Source organism: Podarcis muralis, chromosome 7, assembly GCF_964188315.1.
Source record: "Podarcis muralis chromosome 7, rPodMur119.hap1.1, whole genome shotgun sequence".
NCBI lineage: Eukaryota > Metazoa > Chordata > Lepidosauria > Squamata > Lacertidae > Podarcis > Podarcis muralis.
The window spans coordinates 80,469,998-80,493,423 of NC_135661.1; the positions used below are offsets into that span (position 1 = coordinate 80,469,998).

The following is a 23,426-nucleotide window of genomic DNA, read 5'->3' on the forward strand; positions in this document are numbered from 1 at the left end:
CTTCAGGCAGCGACATGTGCGCGGGTGGGCTTTGAGCGTGTGTAAGAATAATCGAATGGTAGAGCTGGAGGTGGTAGAGTTTGACCAAACTGCGGGAGGCAGTGGAAGACAGGAGTGCCTGGCGTGCTCTGGTCCATGGGGTCACGAAGAGTCGGACACGACAAAACGACTAAACAACCAGGCAATACTTTGATTAATCCAGCCCAAATGTCCCAAATTGGTATGTGAACTTGAGTTTTCCAGAACATTTGGTAATTGAGGGTGAACTCGGCTGACATATAGTGGTACCTTAGTTGACGAACTTAATCCATTCCGGAAGTGCGTTCTTAAACCAAAGCATTCTTAAACCAAGATGTGCTTTCCCATAGCAGCAGGCGACTCAATTTACAAATGGAACACACTCAACATGTTCTGCTTCCAAGGCACACTTCACAAACCAAAACTACTACTTCCGTGTTTGCCGCATTCTTGATCCAAGTTGTTCATAAACTAAGCTGTTCTTAAACCAAGGTACCACTGTATCTGGAATACCTAAGTTGACAGTGCCATTTCCCCTCAAAAACAGTGTTTTGTTTTGCCAAAAAAAAAAGCTCAACAAGTTTTCTGTCGGGATTTTCAGTTTGAAATATGTCTCCCTTATCAGATATGGGAGTCTTCAGGTTCCCCCCTCCCTGACTGGTGTTTTATTTGTGGTTGTATCCTGCAGTGTGCTCTCTGCACAGTTAAGAGTGCATTAGTGACAGATATGTTCTGCTCTGCTTCCTAGTGCTTCCACATTATTGCTGCCTGGAGGAGCTACAGCACAACAAAAGTGGGACAAAAATAAACCACAGCAATGATCATATATATTGCCGGATATATTACCACATATGGCCAGTAACTGGCGCTTCCTGGTTTCAAGGCTTATTGTAGCTTTAAATCTTTATATATTTATCCGTATAGTGAGGGCATCCTCATATAGCCAACTTATAATGAGGAATTGACGTGAGACGTCAATCTCTGTCAATATAATTAGGACCACGTATCATATGTATAAGGGGTTGTCCCTCGCTTTGTTATTTAATGAAAATTTGGCCAGAAGAGTATAAGGCGACCGCATTTGGTGCAGACCAACAGGATCTCATAATGGGAGAAAATGCCAGTACAGTGGATGTTGGCAAACTGAATTTTAAAAAGGCGAAATAATATCAGAATTGGAGCTGTCATGAATGCACAAGGGAAACTGTGCTTTAATGCTCAGGAACTTGGCAAAGTCATTTTTTATATTATGAATTTTTATATTATGGACATATGTTCTGTATTATTTTATTAATACTAATAGAAGTTAGGCATGGCCTTTGGCTAGAACAAGAAACTTACAAGCTAAAGAACCTTTTGCTCTGCTGTGCACAAGCCCTATGTCTTACCCTCCCACTTTGCTGCTCCTGATATAACTCAACTTCGCCTCGGTGCAGAAACTCCTCTTCACCTTTTGCAGATTGGGAGTCAACCCTGGCTTCAAACTCTGGCCCCATTGCATGTGAGATTTGAGACTTTCTATCAGGCCAGGGTTTCTCCAGCAAACACTGTGCTTCTGACTGACTGGAAAACAGGTGCTGGGGCCTATAAGTAGAATTTGGGGCACACGGCTGTTACAAAAAGCAAATTCAGATAGCATGACATTTTCTTGGATATTGTACATCTTTGTCCAGGCTGGTATAGTGGTTAAGAGTGTTGGACAAGGACCTGGGAGACCAGAGTTCGAATCCCCACATGACCACGACACTTGGCTGATGACCATGGGGCATTCAAAGCCGCTCACAGCCTAACCAACCTCACAGGGCTGTTGCGGAGATTCAGTGAGGAGTATGCCACCTTGAATTCCTTGGGAGAAAAAAGTTAAATAAATAAATAAGGCACCTATTCTCCCACGCCACAAGAAAATTTAATGAAACACACAATTAAAAATACAATGTTGTGAACTCCAGAATTATTTTATTATTTTGCCAGATGTTTATTCACATAAACAACAACAACAACAAGTGTACAGTACAAGATCAAAGCAAACAGGCATATTTCAAATCCAGCAATTAAACCTACCCTCAAATGTGACGGTCAAATTTGTAAGCTTCCATTCGCTTACAATCTGCACCCAACCACATTATCAGGTCAAGTCTGTGGTAAGCATCACTCTACTAATACTGCAATATGGCACTCAGGCTACATCAACACAGCAGCTTTCTTCATCATAGCGGCTTTCATGTGACCTGAGGCACTGTATGGCAAAAAGTTCTTCGTAGGCAACAGGCATGCAAGTACCTAACTGGCTTTGTCTTTAAAGAGGTTGCCTTTGACAAATACAGCACTATTATAAGGTGTTCAAGGAAATCTGCACACAATCTGCATCTTCAATACACTCTTGGAAGACATTCTTGCCTCCCACTCGCAAGTGGAATTTTTTTACAGCTTCCTTTTTGCTTATTAACTTAATCATACAAATGTCAGGGAAGAAGAAAAAGGAAGTGTCAGTTCCGATGGGGAGGGTGGGGAAATCCTGGCAAATATATTAATATGTGGGTGTTTCAGGGAACAACAGAAGCTAAGCTAGGGGACACCCAAATGCCCTGGCTAACACACCATCAACTACACGCCTTCTTAAACAATCCAGTAGTAAAATCAACAGCTACTAGGCCCTTGACCACCTTCAAAAACCTTCTCCTAACAACAACAGAACATAGCAAGGGGATGGTATCCACAATATACAATATACAGATGGTACCTAACACCACGGAAACTGGTGCTGATATGCCCAGGAACCTCGCCAAAATGCTGGAGAGGCTGGACCTCCACAGGCACATACCCACATACCTCCACATGTGGTGGGAATGCCCTCAGACCCAATTCTTCTGGACAACAGTCATACAAGAAAGAAACAAAATAACTAAACAGGTACTAGAAGTCACCCCAGAACTGGCCCTACTAAACATCTTCCAAGATAGCAATACCCACTCACACTATAACAGCCCACCTACTCTCAGCAGCCAGAAACATCATAGGCAGACACTGGAGGGACCTGTCAGGAATAAACATGGAACACTGGTATCAAGTAGTATGGGAAACAGCCTTACTAGAAAAGTTAATAAACTGAGACTGAAACTGACACGGGGAGAAATAGAAGAGGATGCCTTCACCACCACTGTCTCATGACAAATGTAATTGATCTGTAGGCCTTTTCCTGCTTGATCACAAGCGCTTTATGAAGTTAGAAGCCAGCGATCCAGCAAGTCTGGGGATAATACCAGGCAAAAAACATGTGGCAACATCTACCAGACCACCCAACACCCCGGCAAACCAAGATGGCTTCTTGATATTTTCAGTCTGTTGTCTCAGCTGATTAATCTCCCCATTTAGTCGATTTGCTTCTTTCTGGAATCCATCCTTCAGCAAAGCCTCTTGCTCCTGTAAAAAGAGAGAGCATTCACATCAAAAGCAAAGGGGTGTGATTCGGCTTTCGGTGTGCTTAAGAATAAAAAGGTAAAGGGACCCCTGACCATTAGGTCCAGTCGTGACCGACTCTGGGGTTGCGGCGCTCATCTCGCTTTATTGGCCAAGGGAGCCGGCGTAGAGCTTCCGGGTCATGTGGCCAGTATGACTACGCTGCTTCTGGCGAATCAGAGCAGCACACGGAAGCGCCGTTTACCTTCCCACCTATTTATCTACTTGCACTTTGACATGCTTTTGAACTGCTAGGTTGGCAGGAGCTGGGACTGAACAACGGGAGCTCACCCCATCGTGGGGATTCGAACCGCCGACCTTCTGATCGGCAAGTCCTAGCACCACCCGTGTCCCGTGCTTAAGAATACTTTCAGCCAAACTGAAAGCCAAAAGCTTTCTTCTGGTGTTCTAAAGAAGGCATATAATTGAATGGAATTTAAGTTTTTAACATCATTGTCTGCGACTTGACAGTCAAGGAGATGGCTCAGATCACGACGAACTTCCTTCCAACCCCAGAAGCTTCACTCCACAGCTGAGTGTGTCTCACAAGGATGCCTGACCAGGAAAAACACTGCTAACTAAATTAGATAGGGGCCCTGGGCTTGTGAGGAAGAGGGCTAACACTCCCCTGAGCCTGACTTGATCCATTTTGTAAGGAAGCACAGAACTCCAGAACCACCCAAACTAGCGTTCTTGTGTTTGCAAGTTGCAAATAGAGAAGAGGCCCAAGATGGGCCTGTGATAGTTACCCTGAGTTTACTCTCCATCATCATATTCTGCTCTTTCAGTAGATTGTCCCTTTCTTTCACCATCTTCTCCTCCAGCTGACGGATGTTCAGCTCGTAGCTCCGTTTCTGATCCTCCATCTTCTGTTCCAGCTCAGCTTGCTTCTGCTTCTGGATCTCCTGCTCTCGCTGTGCAGCTTCAGCCTTTGCCTTCGCCTCTGTCCCAGGAATGAAAAAAAGGAAGAACGAATAACCGCAGGTGTTTGTGCAGAGCCACAAGATATTGTTCTACGGTTACTGACTGCTATGGAGTTTGGGTTTGGCTAAAATAGGGTTAAAGGGGCCAGAATTACTGCTTGAAGTTTGTTAATACTCAGTGGCCCTGCATACCGTTCATATCTGTATTTGGAGAAAGTAGGAAGCCCCAAAACAACTAGAAAAGTTGTAGCAGAAATAAATATTCCAGAGCAGTAGTTTGTGGGACGGAGTCAAGTGAATACAGTCATACCTCGGGTTACAGACTCATTCACATCCCACAATTTTCAGTTCAATTGCCTGTCACTTTCCTAACAGCAGAAAAAGTTTTTTAAGTGGAATTCTTGCGCTAGGGCAACAGAATTCATTAATTTACTTGAATGTGCAAACCTAAATTTCCTAATACAGTGGATGCTTGGGTTGCGAACGTGATCCGTGCAGTATGCACGTTCGTAATCCACAGTGTTCGCAACCCGCAGGGGCACATCTGTGCATGCACGGGTTGTGATTCAGCATTTCTGGGCATGCGCAAAGCGCGATTTAGCGCTTCTGCGCATGCACGACCACCAAAACCCAGAAGTAACCCGTTCTGGTACTTCTGGGTTTTGGCATGTCCATAACCTGAAAAAGAACTTTTTCTGCTGTTAGGAAAGTGACAGGCAATTGAACTGAGAATTGTGGGATGTGAATGAGTAAAAGGGAAAATGTATAAGCACCCTACAAGCAAGTCAGGATGAATGTTCAAAATGTCATAAACAAATCGCAATAAATGCTTAACAAATGCTGGATCTAATCAAACCTCTGCAAAAGCTTTCTGCAAGCAGATTATTATTACTATTATTACTATTATTATTATTAAAATTTATATACAGCCCTATACCATCAGCTTGAAAAGCACATAGAACTGAAAGAGAAAGTGGGAGAAAATGTCCCTTTTTCCAACATGCTTCTATGTCATTTTCAAGGGGTAAAAAGATAACCACACCCAAAACCTCATGACCAAGTGGGCAGCATGTGGGGAGGCCCAGAGTCTTCATGGGCCCCAGCGGAAGACCTCCAGGGAGCCACATTGTTGACCAGGGAGCCCCATGCATGTTACTTTCCCATCCCCTTACCTGCCATTTCCTTCTCTTTCTCTGACAGAGCTTGATCACTTAGCAGTATGGCTCTGCTGACATTCTCCTTCTCCTTGAGGAACTGCTGTAGGACTGTCTCTGCCTGCAACAGAAGAGTCAGCAGAGTGAATGAAGAGAGGCCGGCTAAAACAGATTGGGTCCCCAGCGTGCTTCAAGTTTCCCATTTTTGCTTAATAAGGTAACAAAGGAGAAATACAAATGCATGAACATTTCTGCAGTGATGTTAATAGTAAAGAGGAAAGGAGACTGTCTGAAGCATGGACTGCGAGAAGATAGATGGCCCAGATGGCATTTGACTCCCTGGCAGGCACCCATTTCATTTCAGGCACAAAGTAGATCTCATCCTGCAGCTGAGGGTTGTGGACTTCCTTCTTCTATTACAAAAGGACTCCTCCTGGACGGTTAAGTCCAGTCAAAGGTGAATATGGGGCTGCAGCGCTCCTCTTGCTTTCAGGCTGAGGGTGCCAGCGTTTGTCCACAGACAGCTTTCTGGGTCATGTGGCCAGCATGACTAAACCACTTCTGGTGCAATGGAACGCCGTGACAGAAACCAGAGCGCACGGAAACGCGGTTTACCTTCCCGCCACAGCGGTATCTATTTATCTACTCACACTGGCATGTTTCTGAACTGCTGGGTTGGCAGGAGCTGGAACAGAGCAATGGGAGCTCAACCCATCGTGGGGATTCGAACCGCCGACCTTCTGATCAGCAAGCCCAAGAGGCTCAGTGGTTTAGACCACAGCGCTACCCGCATCCTCTGTATTATTCACCCCTAGAATTGTGGCCCTCTAAGAGCCTAAGCAGATATGTTGAGGGATGCCTGTGACTGGATCTGCTAGCATTCTGAAAGTTACTTAACACTGCTGGGGACTGCACATCACATCGGAGCAGCCAGGATGGAAGAAAAGGTCATCTGCTTTCCTGATCTAAACAGCCCTCCAAATATCCCATAACGCAAGGATCTCTCAGTGCCACTGTGTTCTACTCCAATCTGCAATCTCTAGCAATTGATTTTAAGTAAAATTCAAAGCACTGTGGACTTCTTGTGTCACATCTATATAGGTCCTAAATCGGGAAGCTCAGGCACATTGCTGGGGGAAGCAGAACAACCTCCCACAATCTCTCTCCCAGTCTACTTTTTATATGTCTCTCGACTGGACCAGGAATCTGAGCTTGTTTCAGCTGTATGCCTTTCTGTTTGCTACCGGGTTGAACAATGAGCTATTAAGACTGCAGTCAGACAAGCCTTAATTTTTCATGGATTCAGAATTTTAAAAATGGTGCAATTGTGTAGCAAGAGTTGTTGTTGTTTTATACCCTGCCCATCTGGCTGGGTTTCCCCAGTCACAATTTCAGTACCCCATCTTCAGCTCTGGTACTCAGATATGAACTTTGCACCTATTTCAGCCACACCTATGAAATGTGTTTCAGGTTTTGGCAATTTGAATTCTGAGAATACCATGATTTGGAGTGCATCCCCACCCTCCAATCAGCCGAGCTCCCCAGAAACATTACAATACCCCTTTAAAATGTTCATTTAGCAGCCCTTGCCCTTCCTCACCATCACTCCTTTCTTCTGTTCTTGGTGGTATCTCTGTTCCATTTCCTTCAGGTCATCCGAAAACAGCTTGTGACCGCCAGGACAGGAGTAAACCCCCTGTTTGATCTTTTCCTCCAGCTCCCCAGACAAGGACATCAACACAGCCCAACAGAGTTTTGAAGATTCCTGCTCATTCTTTTGGCAGAAGCCCTCCTTCATCTGGTCCATGGTTTTCTGGCAACACAAACAAAATAAAGCTGAGACATAGCTAAGCACTTTGAAACATTTCTAGTCTGGGAGAACAGACTTTGTGCGCCACAGATTTATTTTCAGAATAAAATTGTTCAAGAAATTTCTTAACCACCCTCCACCCAAAGATTCCCGTGTGGTGGACAAAAATCTGAATATTTGGGTAAAACTAAGGAAAAACTAAGGAAAGAGGATCAAAACTTCAACAGAGAATGGGACAAATATAGATTGTACTTGAAAGACCACTGTAAACACTTGAACTCTTGAATAACTCTTGCAATGATATACAGTGGTACCTCGGGTTAAGAACATAATTCTTTCCGGAGGTCCGTTCTTAACCTGAAACTGTTCTTAACCTGAAGCACCACTTTAGCTAATGGGGCCTCCCGCTGCTGCCACGCCACCGCTGCTCAATTTCTGTTCTCATCCTGAAGCAAAGTTCTTATCCTGAGGTACTATTTCTGGGTTAGTGGAGTCTGTAACCTGAAGCGTCTGTAGCCTGAAGCGTATGCAATGCAAGGTACCACTGTATAGACTTTGGATATAATAGAGGACTGTAAATTGGATGGACAGCTGGAAAAGTTTTTCAATGAACCCACAGAGAGGAAGAAGGAAGTCCTAGGATTCGAAATGATCTTGTGTTAAATTTTAATATTTGCAAGAATAGTTTTCTGTGAATGAACTTGTAAAACAAAATTTAAAAATTCATTTAAAAAAAGTCTGAATAAAATCAATGTACACTACATATAAATATCATTTCAAACCAACAAATAAGCCAAGACAAGCCTTTTTAGTCTGAGCCATACAAATCCAAGTGGTTCTCCAACCGTCCAGGCTTAACATGTTTGCTCCATGTTTGTTTTGCAACCAGACCGACACTCTCAATGTACCACCTCTTAACACGAAGATATCAAGGGACAACCTACCATGAGTTCCACCTGGAACCATTGTTGGTCATCCTTGAAGGCACGAGCCAGGAACACCTGCAGGGCCTCCTTCTCGCACTCGGCATGGATCCCCAGCAGCTCCTGCACTGTCTCCGTAGGAAGCTTCAGCTTTTGATCCATCAGCTCCCTGTAGCGCACAGTAGCATCATGGATAGCAGCCGAGTTCTCAATCTCAGCCAAGGCCAGCACTGCGCTCTCCATGCAAGGCACTTGCCCACTGCGAATGGTGTCCACATAGGTTGTCACTAGGTTCGCCAGCACTACCAGGGGGAAAAAGAAAAGGAGCTGGTTATGGGAGGGCACACTGAACTGCCTGTGCTCACAGTGGCCCATTGCAATGCAAAACCAAGTAGCTAGGATGGCGGGCCAGATCCCAAGCTCCTCCCTGGGGCAATTATGGCAGGTGCACAGGGCCATCCAGCTGCCAACCAGCTAGTCTGAGGAGGACTACAGAGTTACCAGGACTCACAGCGGCCATTGACAAGGTGTCCTCCAGGGATGGTCTTTTCCTTGGATGTACTATAGATGTAACGGCAGAAGTGGCCGGCTTGTTCCACAAAGTCGGGATCCAGCTGGCTCTCCTGCATCGACTCCAGAAGGGGCAGGTTCTTCCTAGTAGTGGGTCTGTCAAAAATGAAACACTTGCGAGTGGGGAAGAACATCCGGATGCATTTGCGAGGCAGGTTGTACAGCTGAACATCAGAGGCATCGCCTGGAAAGAAGATGATGGAGATGTTAGCTATTTTCCTGAGTCATGCAGGGGTTTCACCCTCAAAGCCTTCATGATGAAGTAGCCTCCAGAACCAGGACTCTGAAGATGACTCTTTACTTGCAGGGTGGCAGCTGTTAACAATCAGTATTATTTGTGCATATAAAGTCCAATACAATGCATTTGAGCCCAAGAGAGGATCTTTTTGCTTCTTGCTTCAAAAACTCTTTCATAGCAGTAAGACAGCCTTTCTCAACCTGTGGGTCCCCAGAGGTTGTTGAACTACAACTCCCATCACCCCTAGCTAGCCAGGCCAGAGCTCAGGGATGATGGGAGTTGTAGTCCAACAACATCTGGGGACCCACAGGTTGAGAACCGCTGAGTTGCTGATTTGTCTGTCTTCACAAACTCCTCCAGACACAGCATCTGCTTGAAGTTTCCACACTCCCATGTTGTTGTTGTTGTTGTTGTTGTTGTTGTTGGTCAATGAAACAACAACAAGACAACCTCCAACTCCCTCCCCTCCTATATAAGAAACACACTCACTTTTAAAGGGACTTAACAAATCATCAAGGCAATGAGTCAGCATTTCTGTGACCTTAATCGGAGTCACAAGATTCTGCAGCTGTTACATTACATAGGTTTTCTTTCCCCCAGTACAAATCACTCTTTGTAAAATACATTTTCTAACAAATACAGTACCAGTACAAATATTAACAGGAGATGGGGAGCTTGTGGGTAAATCTGAAATGGCACATGGAAATGCAAAGATACCAGTGGGTTGGAACATGGAAGAGAAAAAGTGGGATTTGAGCAAGGTGGATATTTCATACTACAGAAGGGAAGGCATACTATACTTCATGGTTATCCTTATTAAGTACATAGGCGCACAACCCTTTCCGCTCTTCCTTGCTTCCCCCCCCATTCTGACTACTAGATCTTACTTTAGATGGCAAGCCTATAGACACGAGTTTCTAAGTTTCTAAGTTTTAAGCAACAACTAGTAATTTCAGATGCATTATGAATTCTGAGTGTTTTTAAATATATATGCTAAAAACAACAGTCTCATGCACTTTAAAGACTAGCAAGTATGTTATGGCATAAGCTTACTCTCTCAGGTGCATGGAATGTTATCCCAAGTTGGCAGATATATACACACATGCAAGTTACAAAGCTGGGTTAGCCAGCCTAGTGCCCTCTAGGTGTCATGGGACTGCAACTCCCATCATCCCTAAGCAATGTCCATGCTGACTGCAGCCTACCAGAGCTGGCTGTTTGTGGGGGTAACGCTCTGTTTTGCAAAGGCAAACCTCGCACAAAGACGTGCCACAGCATGTCAATGCTACGCTTGCTTTCCCTGACCTTTTGCCTTGTTGTCCTTTCACAAACTGTTTGCTTAGACATTTCGCTTGGCTGGAGCATGGCAGGGAAAGCAGGTGTTATCAAGTATGGGGGGGGGACATTTGAGGGAAACACCTGCTGTCATGTGTATTTGCTAATGCTGGGAATGTGCTTAGATGGAAATATGTTAAAGTTCAGAGTGGTTTCACTACTGCTTTGCAACTGTTGATTTTTGCCAATAAAAGAGGCTCTGCCAAGCTAGCCGATTAGCTTGCTTCCGCACAGCTCACTCACATTCAACCTGTGGTCTCAGTTATTCCTACAGCTGTTAGTAAGTTAGCAAGGTTCCGTTGTGTTTGCTGCAACAGAGGAACTTGGCTACCCCTTTGAAACAGTTTATATACTGTATTTTATTGTGGTTTGTTGGGAGGAATTTTGTGCAGAGGAAAGCTGCAACTGTTTCAAATAAATGTGATGTGTAAACACATCAAACGTGCTTTGAAACACGACTCTGCTAGGTAGTAAAGACATGACGTTAACACACCTAGACTGGTATTAAACTAAGGCCACATTCACACAATACTGTACTTCAAAGCACTATGATACCAATTTGACCAGTCATGGCTTCCCCCAGAGAATTCCGGGAACTGGAGTTTGTTAAGGGTGCGAAGAGTTGTTAGGAGACCCCTAATCTCCCCCAAAAGCTACAATTCCCAGAGTGGTTTAACAACCAATACTCCTTCCCAAGGAACTCTGTAGTCTGGGAAGGGGAAGAGTAGTTTCCCAACACCTCAGCACCTTTAACAAACAGCACTTCCTGGCATTCATTGGGGGAAGCCATTGAATTCGCCCGCCACTGTCAGTACCTTTCTTTAATTTCAAGGAATGTTCCAGATACTCGTCTTCAGTGATGGAGCGCCCATTCAGCTCCAGCTGCAAGGTGAAATCCCGCAAGGCCCAGACAAAACTTGGGAAGAAGCGGACAAACTCAGCAGAGTCTTCCAGTCCCTCACTGCCGCCCCCGGGGGACGATTTGGCTTTGATGCGCTCCGTGAGCTCTGTCACATAGCTGTTGGCCAGGTTTAGGAATCAAGAGACCAGTTGCCTGCACAGGGGGAGAACAAGCAGCCCCTCAAAATACCCCCACCATGCAATAGTCATGCAATACAGAACAGATAAAGGTAAAGGGACTCCTGACCATTAGGTCCAGTTGTGACCGACTCTGGGGTTGCAGCGCTCATCTTGCTTTATTGGCCGAGGGAGCTGGCGTACAGCTTCTGGGTCATGTGGCCAGCATGACTAAGCCGCTTCTGGAGAACCAGAGCAGCGCACGGAAACGCCGTTTACCTTCCCGCCGTAGCGATACCTATTTATCTACTTGCACTTTGACGTGTTTTCGAACTGCTAGGTGGGCAGGAGCAGGGACCGAGCAACGGGAGCTCACCCCGTTGCGGGGATTCGAACTGCCGACCTTCTGATCGGCAAGTCCTAGGCTCTGTGGTTTAACCAACAGCGCCACCCGTGTCCCACAGAACAGATAGTTCGATGCAAATGAGAAAGGTCCTGTACCTTTAAACTGCTGCATATTTTGGAGCACCATCTCATTAACCTTTTCCATTGCATGTGCAGAACAAATTCTCATGCAGCTGCATTTGTGGTGATTATTTCCTCACAACGTGCCCTTTCCATGCCTCTTTCCCCCCCCCCCCACTCCGCCCCCAAAGGTGGCCTGCTTTGAAATTATTGCCACAGGAAAACAAAGTTACAGCAGGAGAGAAAAGCCCTTCAACTTTATGTGGCACATGGATGGCAGTTTTAGAAAAATGATGTCAAAGATGTTCAAAGTTGCGAGTTAACTCTTTATTAGCAAAAGCAGGATCTTCATGGACTTGGTTGAGTGTCAGGCCAAAGGAGCGCAGCAGCTCACCTCCAGTAGGTCTTGCCCCATGACTCCATTGCTGAGACTGAAAGTCCCCGCCTCCCCACAGCAGTCTAGGTCCCTCCTCTCCAGGGCTTTCCCCAAACAATCAGAGACTGCGCCTGCATGCAACTTGCCACTGCTCTGCCCATTTCAGCCCTCTTCTGGTTCTGGGAGGCAAGTGGGGAGGGAAGATTGTAGCAGCAGGATGGGGAGACTCCTGTGACTTTTCATTGACCTGACTCATCTTCCTCTTGGTGTCCTCCCACTCGCCGGCTTTGGCTTCTGCCTTTGATTGTGGACTGCTCTCTGCCACAGATTCTTCCTGTTACCTCCTCATCTTCTTTTGTTTTCTGTTTTTTATGTATATAATTTTTATTAAATTTTCTGTTTTACAATTTCAAATTCTCATTTTACATCCTTAAGATATCAATGACTTCTCTTCTCTTTCCATGGTTCATTTTACATATCTTAAATCCCTGCATATTGTACAAAAAACTATACCACTCAGTTTACCATTATTGCATCCATCAAAACTCATTTACACTGTTGAATTTAACTTAATGTTGCCAGCGTTTTCAGCTGGGCACAATTATTTTCCATATATTCAATAAACATTTTCCAATCTTCTTTAACTGTATGTTCTTCTTGTTCTCTTACTCTGTATGCTAAGCCTGCAAGTTGTGAATATTCTGTCAAGTAAGTTGTCATTCTTCTTTGGTTGGAACCTCACTCGTTTTCCATTTTGGGGCTAACATAACCTCCTCATCTTCTGAGACTTCCTCTTCCCAGTCTGACTCCTCCTCTTCTAAGTTATCACCAACTTTGAACGGTATGATTTACTGCTGGCTTGCTCTGTGGACTTGTGGGTCACAATACCAAAAAAGGATGAAAACCTAACACTACAAAGGTTAGAGTTGTACCCGTTGTTCTGCACACTCTTGCCTCTGGTCCCACCCACCACTGACACATGGCCCCTGGAAGGTTGCACATAAAATAAGGTGGCCCCTGGGCTGAAAAATATTTCCTACTGCTCTCGAGTAACAAGAGGCAATGTCCTAAAGAGAGAGAGCCAATACAGGACTTCCTCCAACTCCCTCCAGCAAATGAAAATCAGAGTTAGTGCTTGGGAAGGATACTGAAGCTGATCCATAGCTTGCTGGTCAATGGCACCAAAACTGTTGTAGACCAGGGTGCTGCTCAGGAGCACAGCCAAAGCGAAGATCCAGGTGTCGTTTTGAGTGTCGCCCTAAGAAAGGAGGAAGAAAGTGTGGCAATCACACAGGGTCCCCAGCCATTTCACCGTCTATTGATCCCTGTGGCACCACTTTATTTCTCGCTCCCAACACCCAAGCCCTACCTGGGACAATACTGAGTCCAGTCAGGGTTAAATTGGAACATAAACTTTTGTTTGTTTATTGCAGTTTAACAAGCGTGTGGTTTCATAAACAGTATCAGTCAATTACATTCATGGGGTGCCTATCCAGACCTATAACTTCCACTACCTGCTCTCACTCACTAAACCACCTCTCAGATATTTACTTGTCTTCCTAGCCCCTAACTGTTCCTGACTCCGCTTATTTTGCTACACTAACTCAACCTACCCACAAACTCTATCCCAACTCACTCCCACTCCAACCAACCACCCAACTCCCAACAAACTCCCCCAACCCTCCCAGAGCTGGTTTTATAATCCCTCTGACTCCAAGCCCCTGGGTCCTGATTGGGTAACCTGTTTAACTATTTCACCTCCAGCACTCTCTCAGATGTTAATGTCACAGAAAGCTGTTAGGTTCTGCTTCTCCCCTTCCACCGCAGTGTTGCTGCAAATATTGTTCACAGAATCATAGAACTGATTCTATGACCCTGAGGATCATCTGGTCCAACCCCCTGCGATGCAGGAATACAATGCAGCTGTCCCATACGGGGATCGAACCTGCAACCTTCCCATTATCAGCTCCACGCTCTAACCAACTGAGCTGCACAACACATAAGTACTGATTCATTCTCAAGTTATTTGTTGCTTTTACTTGGCCCTGGGAAAGCTGGCCTAGCGGGCTAAGGACTGCCACTGACGCAGTTGCACTACTGAGAACCAAAGTGCTGTTGGTGCTGGGCTGTCCCTAAACTCCCTTCCTTTGAGCCCCGATTCTGGGTTTTTAACAGCAGCTAGGCTAGTCACGTCAAAATCAAGCAGGGAAAGCTTTGCCCAACACTTGTTCCAGAGAAAAGCTTCCCAAGGTTAATTTATATTATTATTATTATTATTATTATTATTATTATTATTATTATTATTATCATTATTATTATTATTATCATCATCATCATCATCATCATCATTTTATACCCTGTCCATCTGGCTGGGTTTCCCAAGCCACTCTGGGAGGCTTCCAACAGAATATTAAAAATACAACAAAACATCAAACATTAAAAACTTCTCTAAACAGTTTCTGTTCCTCAGGCCGACACTATTGTTGCCAGAAACAAAGTGGCAACTCTAAAGCACAAGTGTGCAAGGAAGTTGAGAAATACCATTGGTGTAGCGATGTTTGCTCATGTAGGCTCGAGCTTGTCCTTTGCTATCCCATACCATTGTGGATGGGAAAGCAACAAGCACCAGATTCACACTATAGACCTTCTTCCAGCTCTCAACTTCAACTGACTGGAAATTCCAAAAATTACATAAATTGTGCTGAGCCATCAAAACCCCAGCAGCCAAAATAATTAGTCATACTTGGGGCTTTCCTGTAGTTTACAAAGAGGTCGGCAGCCTCACACCTGCTTGTTTTCACAGTCCCTTCGCCGAGACCTGGTTTCAGCCTCAGACTTGCACTTTGAATGTATAAAACATTTATCTCTGTTGATGTGTGCATTTTCTGGTTCTGTAGACAAATACCTGGCAATGATCCTTCAGCAGCTGGGTACGGTGGCAGGTATGTTGCACCTGGCCCTGTCACAAATGCTGTTATGTCCTTTGCCCATACATGCTAGGCAGAAATTCAACAGGTGCACCATCCAAGAGTTCAGAATTACCTTTTCCACATCGCCTAGTCCCTCTGTATCCAGAAGCACAAGGGTTTGACCAGGCCTGCCAGGGTAAGGGACGCACCACATCCAAATTCCCTTGGTCTTTGACTGCACCGTAGAACCCAGGGGAAAACCTAACCATGGAGATAAGCAAATTTTCAGGATTTAGGAAACCGGAATCATGTGAGCTAGTAAGATCAGGGAATGGTGCTGACGCCCTTTCTCTTGGAATGCTCTTACATCAGTTCCCTCTCCCTCTCCCACATAGGGGGGTGGGGTGGTAGGAAAAGTGGGCTTCTGTTTAGGAATCTAGAAAGCTTCCTGACACTGAATCAGCCCATCTAACCCAGTATTGTCTACCCTGACTGACAGCAATTCACCAGGGTTTTCAGACTAGGGACATTCAACCTGGGAACTTATACATGCAGATCAGATACTCTACTAATGTTCTACATTTTCCAAAGAGATGTACCAGGAAAACTAGGATTAGAGGCATGCTGGACTCCTGTGGAAGTTGTGTCCACATTGTTGCCTTGCAACACATTAACTGGCCTTGAATTGCTGCTGTTGTTGTTATTTATACCCCACCATCTGGCTGGGTTTCACCAGCCATTCTGGGTTGCTCCTGTCCCAACAGAATATTAAAAACACAATAAAACATCAAACATTACAAACTTCCCTAAACAGGGCTGCCTTCAGATGTCTTCTAAAAGTCAGATAGTTGTTTATTTCCTTGACATCTGAAGGAAGGGCGTTCCACAGGGCTGGCACCACCACTGAGAAGGTACTCTGCCTGGTTCCCTGTAACCTCACTTCTCGCAGTAAGGGAACCGCCAGAAGGCCCTTGGCGCTGGACCTCAGTGTCCGGGCTGAACGATGGGGGTGGAGACGCTCCTTCAGGTATACTGGGCCGAGGCTGTTTAGGGCTTTAAAGGTCAGCACCAGAATTGTGCTTGGAATAAGTTACTACATGATTCTCTCTGCACAGAAGGGCACTCTGTGGTACACCCCCCCCCCATTTGAGCATAAAACACTTAAATGTAGAGTTTGCTCCCCTCCCTCTCCAGGGTTCACTGCAATTTTCTCTCTCACCTGAGTTTCTGCCAGCTAGTTTGTTCATGAGGTAGGACTTGCCCGTTCGGTAGAGTCCTACAATGGCAACCACCACCACCGGCTGGCGAATTTCGGAGAGCAGGCGAAGGGCCTTTTCACAGACAAAGAGTTTCCTGTCCCTGTTCTCGATCAGGCAGATGGGCTCAGACATGTGGCTTTCAGGCGCCATTGCTCTAAACCTCAAAGTACTGTTTGGGGTAGGAGACAGGTGGAAAACCAGGAAGAGTCACCATGGGATATATTTCATGTACACCTATGAATCAAAAATATGAGCTGCATGGATCCAGCAGCCAGAAGAATCAGAAAGATGCTATTTATTTATTTATTTATTTATTTATTTATTTATATTTAGAGAGATGTTTGTTTGTTTGTTTTTTGTTTTGACAAAGTAATAATCACAAATATATAAGAATAAAAATGTGCACCCCACCCCCGAGACCATTCCATTGCAACTATCTAACATCCCAAAATTTCAACACGTCTTGCGATGGTTTGACCCCTTTCATTTTAACAGTATAAATTCTACAAACACTCTCCCTATCTCCTCAAAATCATTTCTCCTGCATATTCCCCATCTTATCTTAATGGCACATATTACTTAATCATTAATAGCTATAACCCACCCCTCTTTATACCATTTTTCCATTTTATATTCTGCTTGCCCCTTCCACTTCCTAGCTATCGTAATTCGTGCAGCTGTCAATAAATTTGTAAGCAAGTCTTTCATAGCCTGTGAACCTTCCACCCCATTGTAAATAGATAATAATGCTACCTCTGGACTTTCGGTCAGCTTTAACCCAGTGATTTCTGTTATTTCCTTAAACTCCCTTTGCCAAAAAAAGTTTACATATTTACACCACCACCAGTGAACATAAGATAGATGATTTATAATGTGCACAAGCAATGTGCAAATAAATCCATTAATAAAACACAACTAAAAAATTTAGGTAATAAATTTGATTCAGTGTTGACCATTTGTTCTGTATGCCATGAATTTATAATTTCTGGAAGTTTTAATGATTTCATGGTACACTGCCAAGATATTATATTTATTACCATTTGAACAACTGGTTTATTGCCTTAATGGGGCGCAGCAACAAAACCGCTGACGAATTTGCAAAGCTAAGCAGGGCCAGGTATGGTTTCGATTTGGATGGGGGACCACCTGTTGAGATTCCTGCACTGACCCTCAGGGTTCCTTTCAAATCTACAATTCTCTGACTCCATGATTCTGTCATCTTGAACAAGGGAACACAGTGGATGTAGTCTACCTTGATTTCAGCAAGGCATTTGACAAGGTGCCCCATGATATTCTTGTAAAGAAGCTGGTAAAATGCGGTCTTGACTATGCTACCACTCAGTGGATTTGTAACTGGCTGACTGACCGAACCCAAAGGGTGCTCATCAATGGTTCCTCTTCATCCTGGAGAAGAGTGACTAGTGGGGTGCCACAGGGTTCTGTCTTGGGCCCGGTCTTATTCAACATCTTTATCAACGACTTGGATGATGGACTCAAGGGTATCCTGATCAAATTTGCAGATGACACCAAACTGGGAGGGGTGACTAACACCCCAGAGGACAGGATCACACTTCAAAACGACCTTGACAGATTAGAGAACTGGGCCAAAACAAACAAGATGAATTTTAACAGGGAGAAATGTAAAGTATTGCACTTGGGCAAAAAAAATGAGAGGCACAAATACAAGATGGGGGACACCTGGCTTGAGAGCAGTACATGTGAAAAGGATCTAGGAGTCTTGGTTGACCACAAACTTGACATGAGCCAACAATGTGACGCGGCAGCTAAAAAAGCCAATGCAATTCTGGGCCTCATCAATAGGAGTATAGCATCTAGATCAAGGGAAGTAATAGTGCCACTGTATTCTGCTCTGGTCAGACCTCACCTGGAGTACTGTGTCCAGTTCTGGGCACCACAGTTCAAGAAGGACACTGACAAACTCGAACGTGTCCAGAGGAGGGCAACCAAAATGGTCAAAGGCCTGGAAACGATGCCTTATGAGGAACGGCTAAGGGAGCTGGGCATGTTTAGCCTGGAGAAGAGGAGGTTACGGGGTGATATGATAGCCATGTACAAATATATAAAAGGATGTCACATAGAGGAGGGAGAAAGGCTGTTTTCTGCTGCTCCAGAGAAGCGGACACGGAGCAATGGATCCAAACTACAAGAAAGAAGATTCCACCTAAACATTAGGAAGAACTTCCTGACAGTAAGAGCTGTTCGACAGTGGAATTTGCTGCCAAGGAGTGTGGTGGAGTCTCCTTCTTTGGAGGTCTTTAAGCAGAGGCTTGACAACCATATGTCAGGAGTGCTCTGATGGTGTTTCCTGCTTGGCAGGGGGTTGGACTCGATGGCCCCTGTGGTCTCTTCCAACTCTATGATTCTATGATTCTATGATTCTATGATTCTATGGGTAGGCAAGCTAAGGTCCGGGGGCCGGATCCAGCCCAATCACCTTCTAAATCCAGCCCATGGACGGTCCGGGAATCAGTGTGTTTTTACATGACTCAAATGTGTCCTTTTATTTAAAATGCATCTCTGGGTTATTTGTGGGGCATAGGAATTCGTTCATTTCCCTCCTTCAAAATATAGTCCGGCTCCCCACAAGGTCTGAGGGGCAGTGGAACTGTCCCCCTGCTGAAAAAGTTTGCTGACCCCTGATCTAGAAGGTTGCAGGTCCACATCCCTGCATTTGTGGCCCTGAAATTATTAAAATAGCATTCTCCCTATAAACTCTGCCTTCACCTCTCTCCTCTTCCTTCGTTTTTCTTGCGTCATATTTTAGACTGTAAGATCCTCAAGGCAAGGAATTAACCTTTTGCAAAACACCACACATATTGAAGTTACAGTAGTAGTAGTAGTAGTAATAATGATGATGATGATGATTTAATATTTTTAATTTTATGTAAATTGCCATGGCTTTTATTGGAAATGAAAGGTGGCATACAATTTAGACAAACAATTTTTTCTGTTACTGTTATTGTTAGGAAGAAACTATGTTCTGAGCAAACTTCTCACCCAAGAATCTCTGGGGAGCCCCGTGTTTCGAGAAACACCTCAAAACCACCAGCTTCGTGGGGTCTCCCTCCCTCCCTGTGATAATTACTGGGGCAGCTAAAACTTGCTTCAGTTTCAGGATCGAGGCCCTGCTTGCCCAGAGACACACAGAGGACCCGGAAGGTTGACTGGCCTCTTTGCAGCCTGCAAAGCAACCTCCTCCATCCCATCGCGCAAAACCACAAACCGCAGAGGGTTCGTGTGGGAATCCCCAGGCCGATTCTCACGAGACACGCCCCAACCAATGGGGTAATGGTGCCAAATACACAAAACTCATCTTCTTAGTTAGCATCATTGGAGCCAAATCCTAGGGGGCCGAGGTCCCTTCGCCCGCCCCCCGAAATAAAATGTTTGAGGGGTCGCGCCCCCCCCCATTGCCATTCAAACGATGTGCGTGCGCCGTGCCATGTGACCGTTTATGTGGTGCGAGGCTTACCTTCCCCACCCCACCCCCGCAATTTTATTGAAGTTGACATCCCTGGCTAGAACCTCTTTCCTTAGCTCATCGCCGCCGCCCCTCGCCCCCCCCCCCCCGCAGCTTGGCGCTAAACCAGCCTCAGACGCGCGGAGACATTTGGCAGCACCTCGTAAGCAAAAAGAGCTTCGCTTCGGCGCCGCTCCAAATGGCTGGCTAAAACTAGCTCGGGTGGGGATCCCAGAATAAACAACCGGCCCTTCGCTGCCCCGTGAGCGCCGCTGCTCTGCTTTTGCATGTGCACCAGCAAACCGATCCACCGCGCGTCTACTCGCAAGTAAACCAGACGGCGACGGCTCTCCCCCTCTCCTCTCGCGCAGGAGCGCAGCGGTTCCCAATTTTCCGGTGCAACGTCTACTCTGAAGGAAGCTTTCCTTTAACCCCACGGGGCAGGAGTGCCAACTTGGCCCCGGGGCCGTGGGTGCTATGCAGCGTGAATGACCCTGGCACCGAAATTTGTGGGTGCCCGGTCCCCTTCATGGGGAATTTTGTGGGCGATGGCGCACCCACCAGGGCCCCAGGGAGTTGGCACCTATGCCACGCGGATGACTCCCGGGTAAAGAGGGCTGGGATTGCACGTGTGGATTCTCGCAGCAGGCAAACGAGGAGGTGGCTCTCCAAGCTCCGCCTCCGCGGCTGTTCAGCAACAGGGATCGCGGCGCAACTGCGGATCACGGCGGGGTCCGCCCGAAATGTGGCCCGGTCGCTCTCCTTACCTCTCGACAGCAGCAGCGGCCTCTGGCTCCCAGACCTCCCGCGCGCTCTCCCGCCGACCCCGCTAACTCTGGCTCCTCGCCTGCTCAGCGGGGCTTTTGTTCGCGACCAGGAAGTGAAAGTGAAAGCAGCCCCTGATTGTAAGCGCAGGATTCCAGGAAGAGCGGAGAGTTCCCGGCAGCGCCAGCCGCGTCCTCCCTTTCTGAGTTTTTATTTATCTTCACGCACGGATCTGGGTGTTTCTGAACTGTTGCCAGTTATGTATGCCCTTTTATGGACGCTGTTTTGTATTAATCTATTATTATTGCCTGGCGCCAGTTTGTTGTGGACTTTGGCTAGAACAATAAACTTATGAACTTGATATATGCCTAGCTTTTGTGGGATTTTAGTGTTGTGAGTTTTTTTTTTTGGGGGGGGGAGTCCCTGCGACGGGGTGAGCTCCTGTTGCTCGGTCCCTGCTCCTGCCAACCTAGCAGTTCGAAAGCCAACCTACTTGTTCAAAGTACAAGTAGATAAATAGGTACCGCTCCAGCAGGAAGATAAATGGCGTTTCCGTGCGCTGCTCTGGTTCGCCAGAAGTGGCTTAATCATACTGGCCACATGACCCGGAAGCTGTACGCTGGCTCCCTCAGCCAGTAAAGCGAGATGAGCGCCGCAACCCCAGAGTTGTCCGCGATTTACCTTTACTAGTAGTTTGCATAATGCCCAAGCCCTAATTCCTGGGCTCCTAGACCCACAGCAAGGGTTAAAATCTGTTATGAACTAGCCAGGCCATCTTCTTGGTGACTTACTGGGGAAACTGTACGCCAGCTCCCTCGGCCAATAAAGCAAGATGAGCGCCGCAATCCCAGAGTTGTCTGTGACTGGACCTAATGGTCAGCGGTCCCTTTACCTATAACAAAGGGAAGTAGCTTTGTGCCAAATGGGTGCCCCCCCTTCCCTCACCTGGCTGGTAGGCGCAGCAGAGTCATGTGTGAGAGTTGGAAGCAGCCTTCAGGCGCTTCAGGCGGAAGCCAGGGAAGGAGAACCATGCTTGATTTCTGTTGTCAGGGTGGGTGGGCGTGTACACAAATAGGTAAATATGCAAATGGGGTGGTGGTGTGGTCTAAACCACTGAGCCTCTTGGGCTTGCCGATCAGAAGGTCAGCGGTTCGGATCCCCGCAACAGGATGCGCTCCCGTTGCTCTGTCCCAGCTCCTGCCAACTTAGCAGTTCAAAAGCAAGTGCAAGCAATAAATAGGTACCACTGCGGCAGGAAGGTACGCTCTGGTTTCCGTCATGGTGTCCCGTTGTGCCAGAAGCGGTTTAGTCATGCTGGCCACATGACCCAAAAAGCTGCCTGTGGACAAATGCTGGCTCCCTCTGCCTGAAAGCAAGATGAGTGTCGTCGCAACCATAGTCGCCTTTGACTGGACTTTAACCATCAAGGGGTCCTTTACCTTATATATGCAAATAAACCATATATCATAAAGACACCACAGTCACCACTGACCCTCATTCCATGGAAATTGAACCCTGCACCTCAGATTGATGTGGCGTGCAAAATTATTCTGTGGCACCAGAACAGGGGTGACCAACCTGGGAGGGGGGGCTATGAGCATATTGAATATCCGGCTGTCATGTGTTTTAATCTGGTTTTAGATTATGGTTGATTTTAATTATTATTTCTGAATGTTTCAAATGCTTGTTATTTTCTTTTACAGATAAAAAGGAACAGGGAGAGATAGAGAGAAAGAGAGATGAGAAATGCACACACACAAAAAACCCTCAACAACTTCACTTTGAGGCAGTAATGCGAACACACACCCTCAGTCTTTTGCAGTAGCAAGCCTGGCCCTGGGCCCTGGACATCTGCCCCCAAATGTTGCCCTGATGGGGCAGGAGCCAGCAGCCACTCATTTCCCCCTTCCCTTTTTTGCACCCCTCTGCCTGTCTCCCACCTTGCGTCCTCAGAATTGCCGCAATCCTGTACTTTTCTGCATTTCATTTCTCTCTGACCTCACTTTTTACTATTTCCTCACCCAACCACACTCATAACTTCCCGCCTTCCTTTAACTTGACTAGACACTCTTTAAACAAATTTCAGGGTCTGCATTTGATGGGGAAAGCCGTGGCAGTCCAAAGAGGTGACCTTTTAGCCGCAATTAGCTGTAACCACAAGTCTTTCTCAAGGGAGGAATTGTTTCACAAGCAAATGAGGCAGTTGCGTCTGCTTGCTCAACTGTCATACTGAGAACCGACTAGTTCCTTGTCTTAGTTTTAAGATTTAACATGGTATCCTAACCTTGGGAGATAATGGCTCCCCAACACAAAACCTGTGAGTGGTACTGAGATAATAATAATAATAATAATAATAATAATAATAATAATAATAATAATAATTTATTATTTATACCCCGCCCAACTGGCTGGGCCTCCCCAGCCACTCTGGGCGGCATCCATAGAAACCAAAAATACAGTAAAATATCACACGTTAAAAACTTCCCTGAACAGGGCTGCCTTAAGATGTCTTCTGAATGTCAGGTAGTTGTTTATCGCTTTGACATCTGCTGGAAGGGCGTTCCACAGGGCGGGCACCACTACCGAGAAGGCCCTCTGCCTGGTTCCCTGTAGCTTTGCTTCTCGCAATGAGGGAACCGCCAGAAGGCCCTCGGCGCTGGACCTCAGCGTCCGGGCAGAATAATGGGGGTGGAGACGCTCCTTCAGGTATACTGGACCGAGGCCGTT

At 46.1% G+C, this 23,426-nt stretch overlaps 1 protein-coding gene across 1 annotated transcript; it reads right to left on the reverse strand.

The window, feature by feature from the left end:
- Window positions 1-1,952: 1,952 nt before the first annotated feature.
- On the reverse strand, window positions 1,953-20,871 carry LOC114603385 (guanylate-binding protein 3-like). The gene is made up of 11 exons (XM_077932188.1): window positions 20,702-20,871; window positions 16,414-16,622; window positions 15,328-15,455; window positions 13,434-13,543; window positions 11,243-11,445; window positions 8,796-9,038; window positions 8,306-8,586; window positions 7,152-7,364; window positions 5,570-5,672; window positions 4,224-4,417; window positions 1,953-3,438 (listed from the first exon to the last, which is right to left on the reverse strand). The coding sequence occupies exons 2-11, from the start codon at window positions 16,601-16,603 to the stop codon at window positions 3,223-3,225; spliced, it is 1,881 nt and encodes a 626-aa protein (XP_077788314.1). The 5' UTR covers window positions 16,604-16,622; window positions 20,702-20,871; the 3' UTR covers window positions 1,953-3,222.
- Window positions 20,872-23,426: the final 2,555 nt, after the last annotated feature.

Coding starts and splice junctions, on each gene's coding strand:
- LOC114603385 (XM_077932188.1), bottom strand. CDS start 16,603: ATGGCGCCTGAAAGCCACATGTCTGAGCCCATCTGCCTGATCGAGAAC. Junction 13,544..15,327: donor GACTAGGCGATGTGGAAAAG/GTAATTCTGAAC, acceptor CTCCTTTCTTAG/GGCGACACTCAAAACGACAC. Junction 7,365..8,305: donor GGTTCCAGGTGGAACTCATG/GTAGGTTGTCCC, acceptor TTGTGTTGCCAG/AAAACCATGGACCAGATGAA.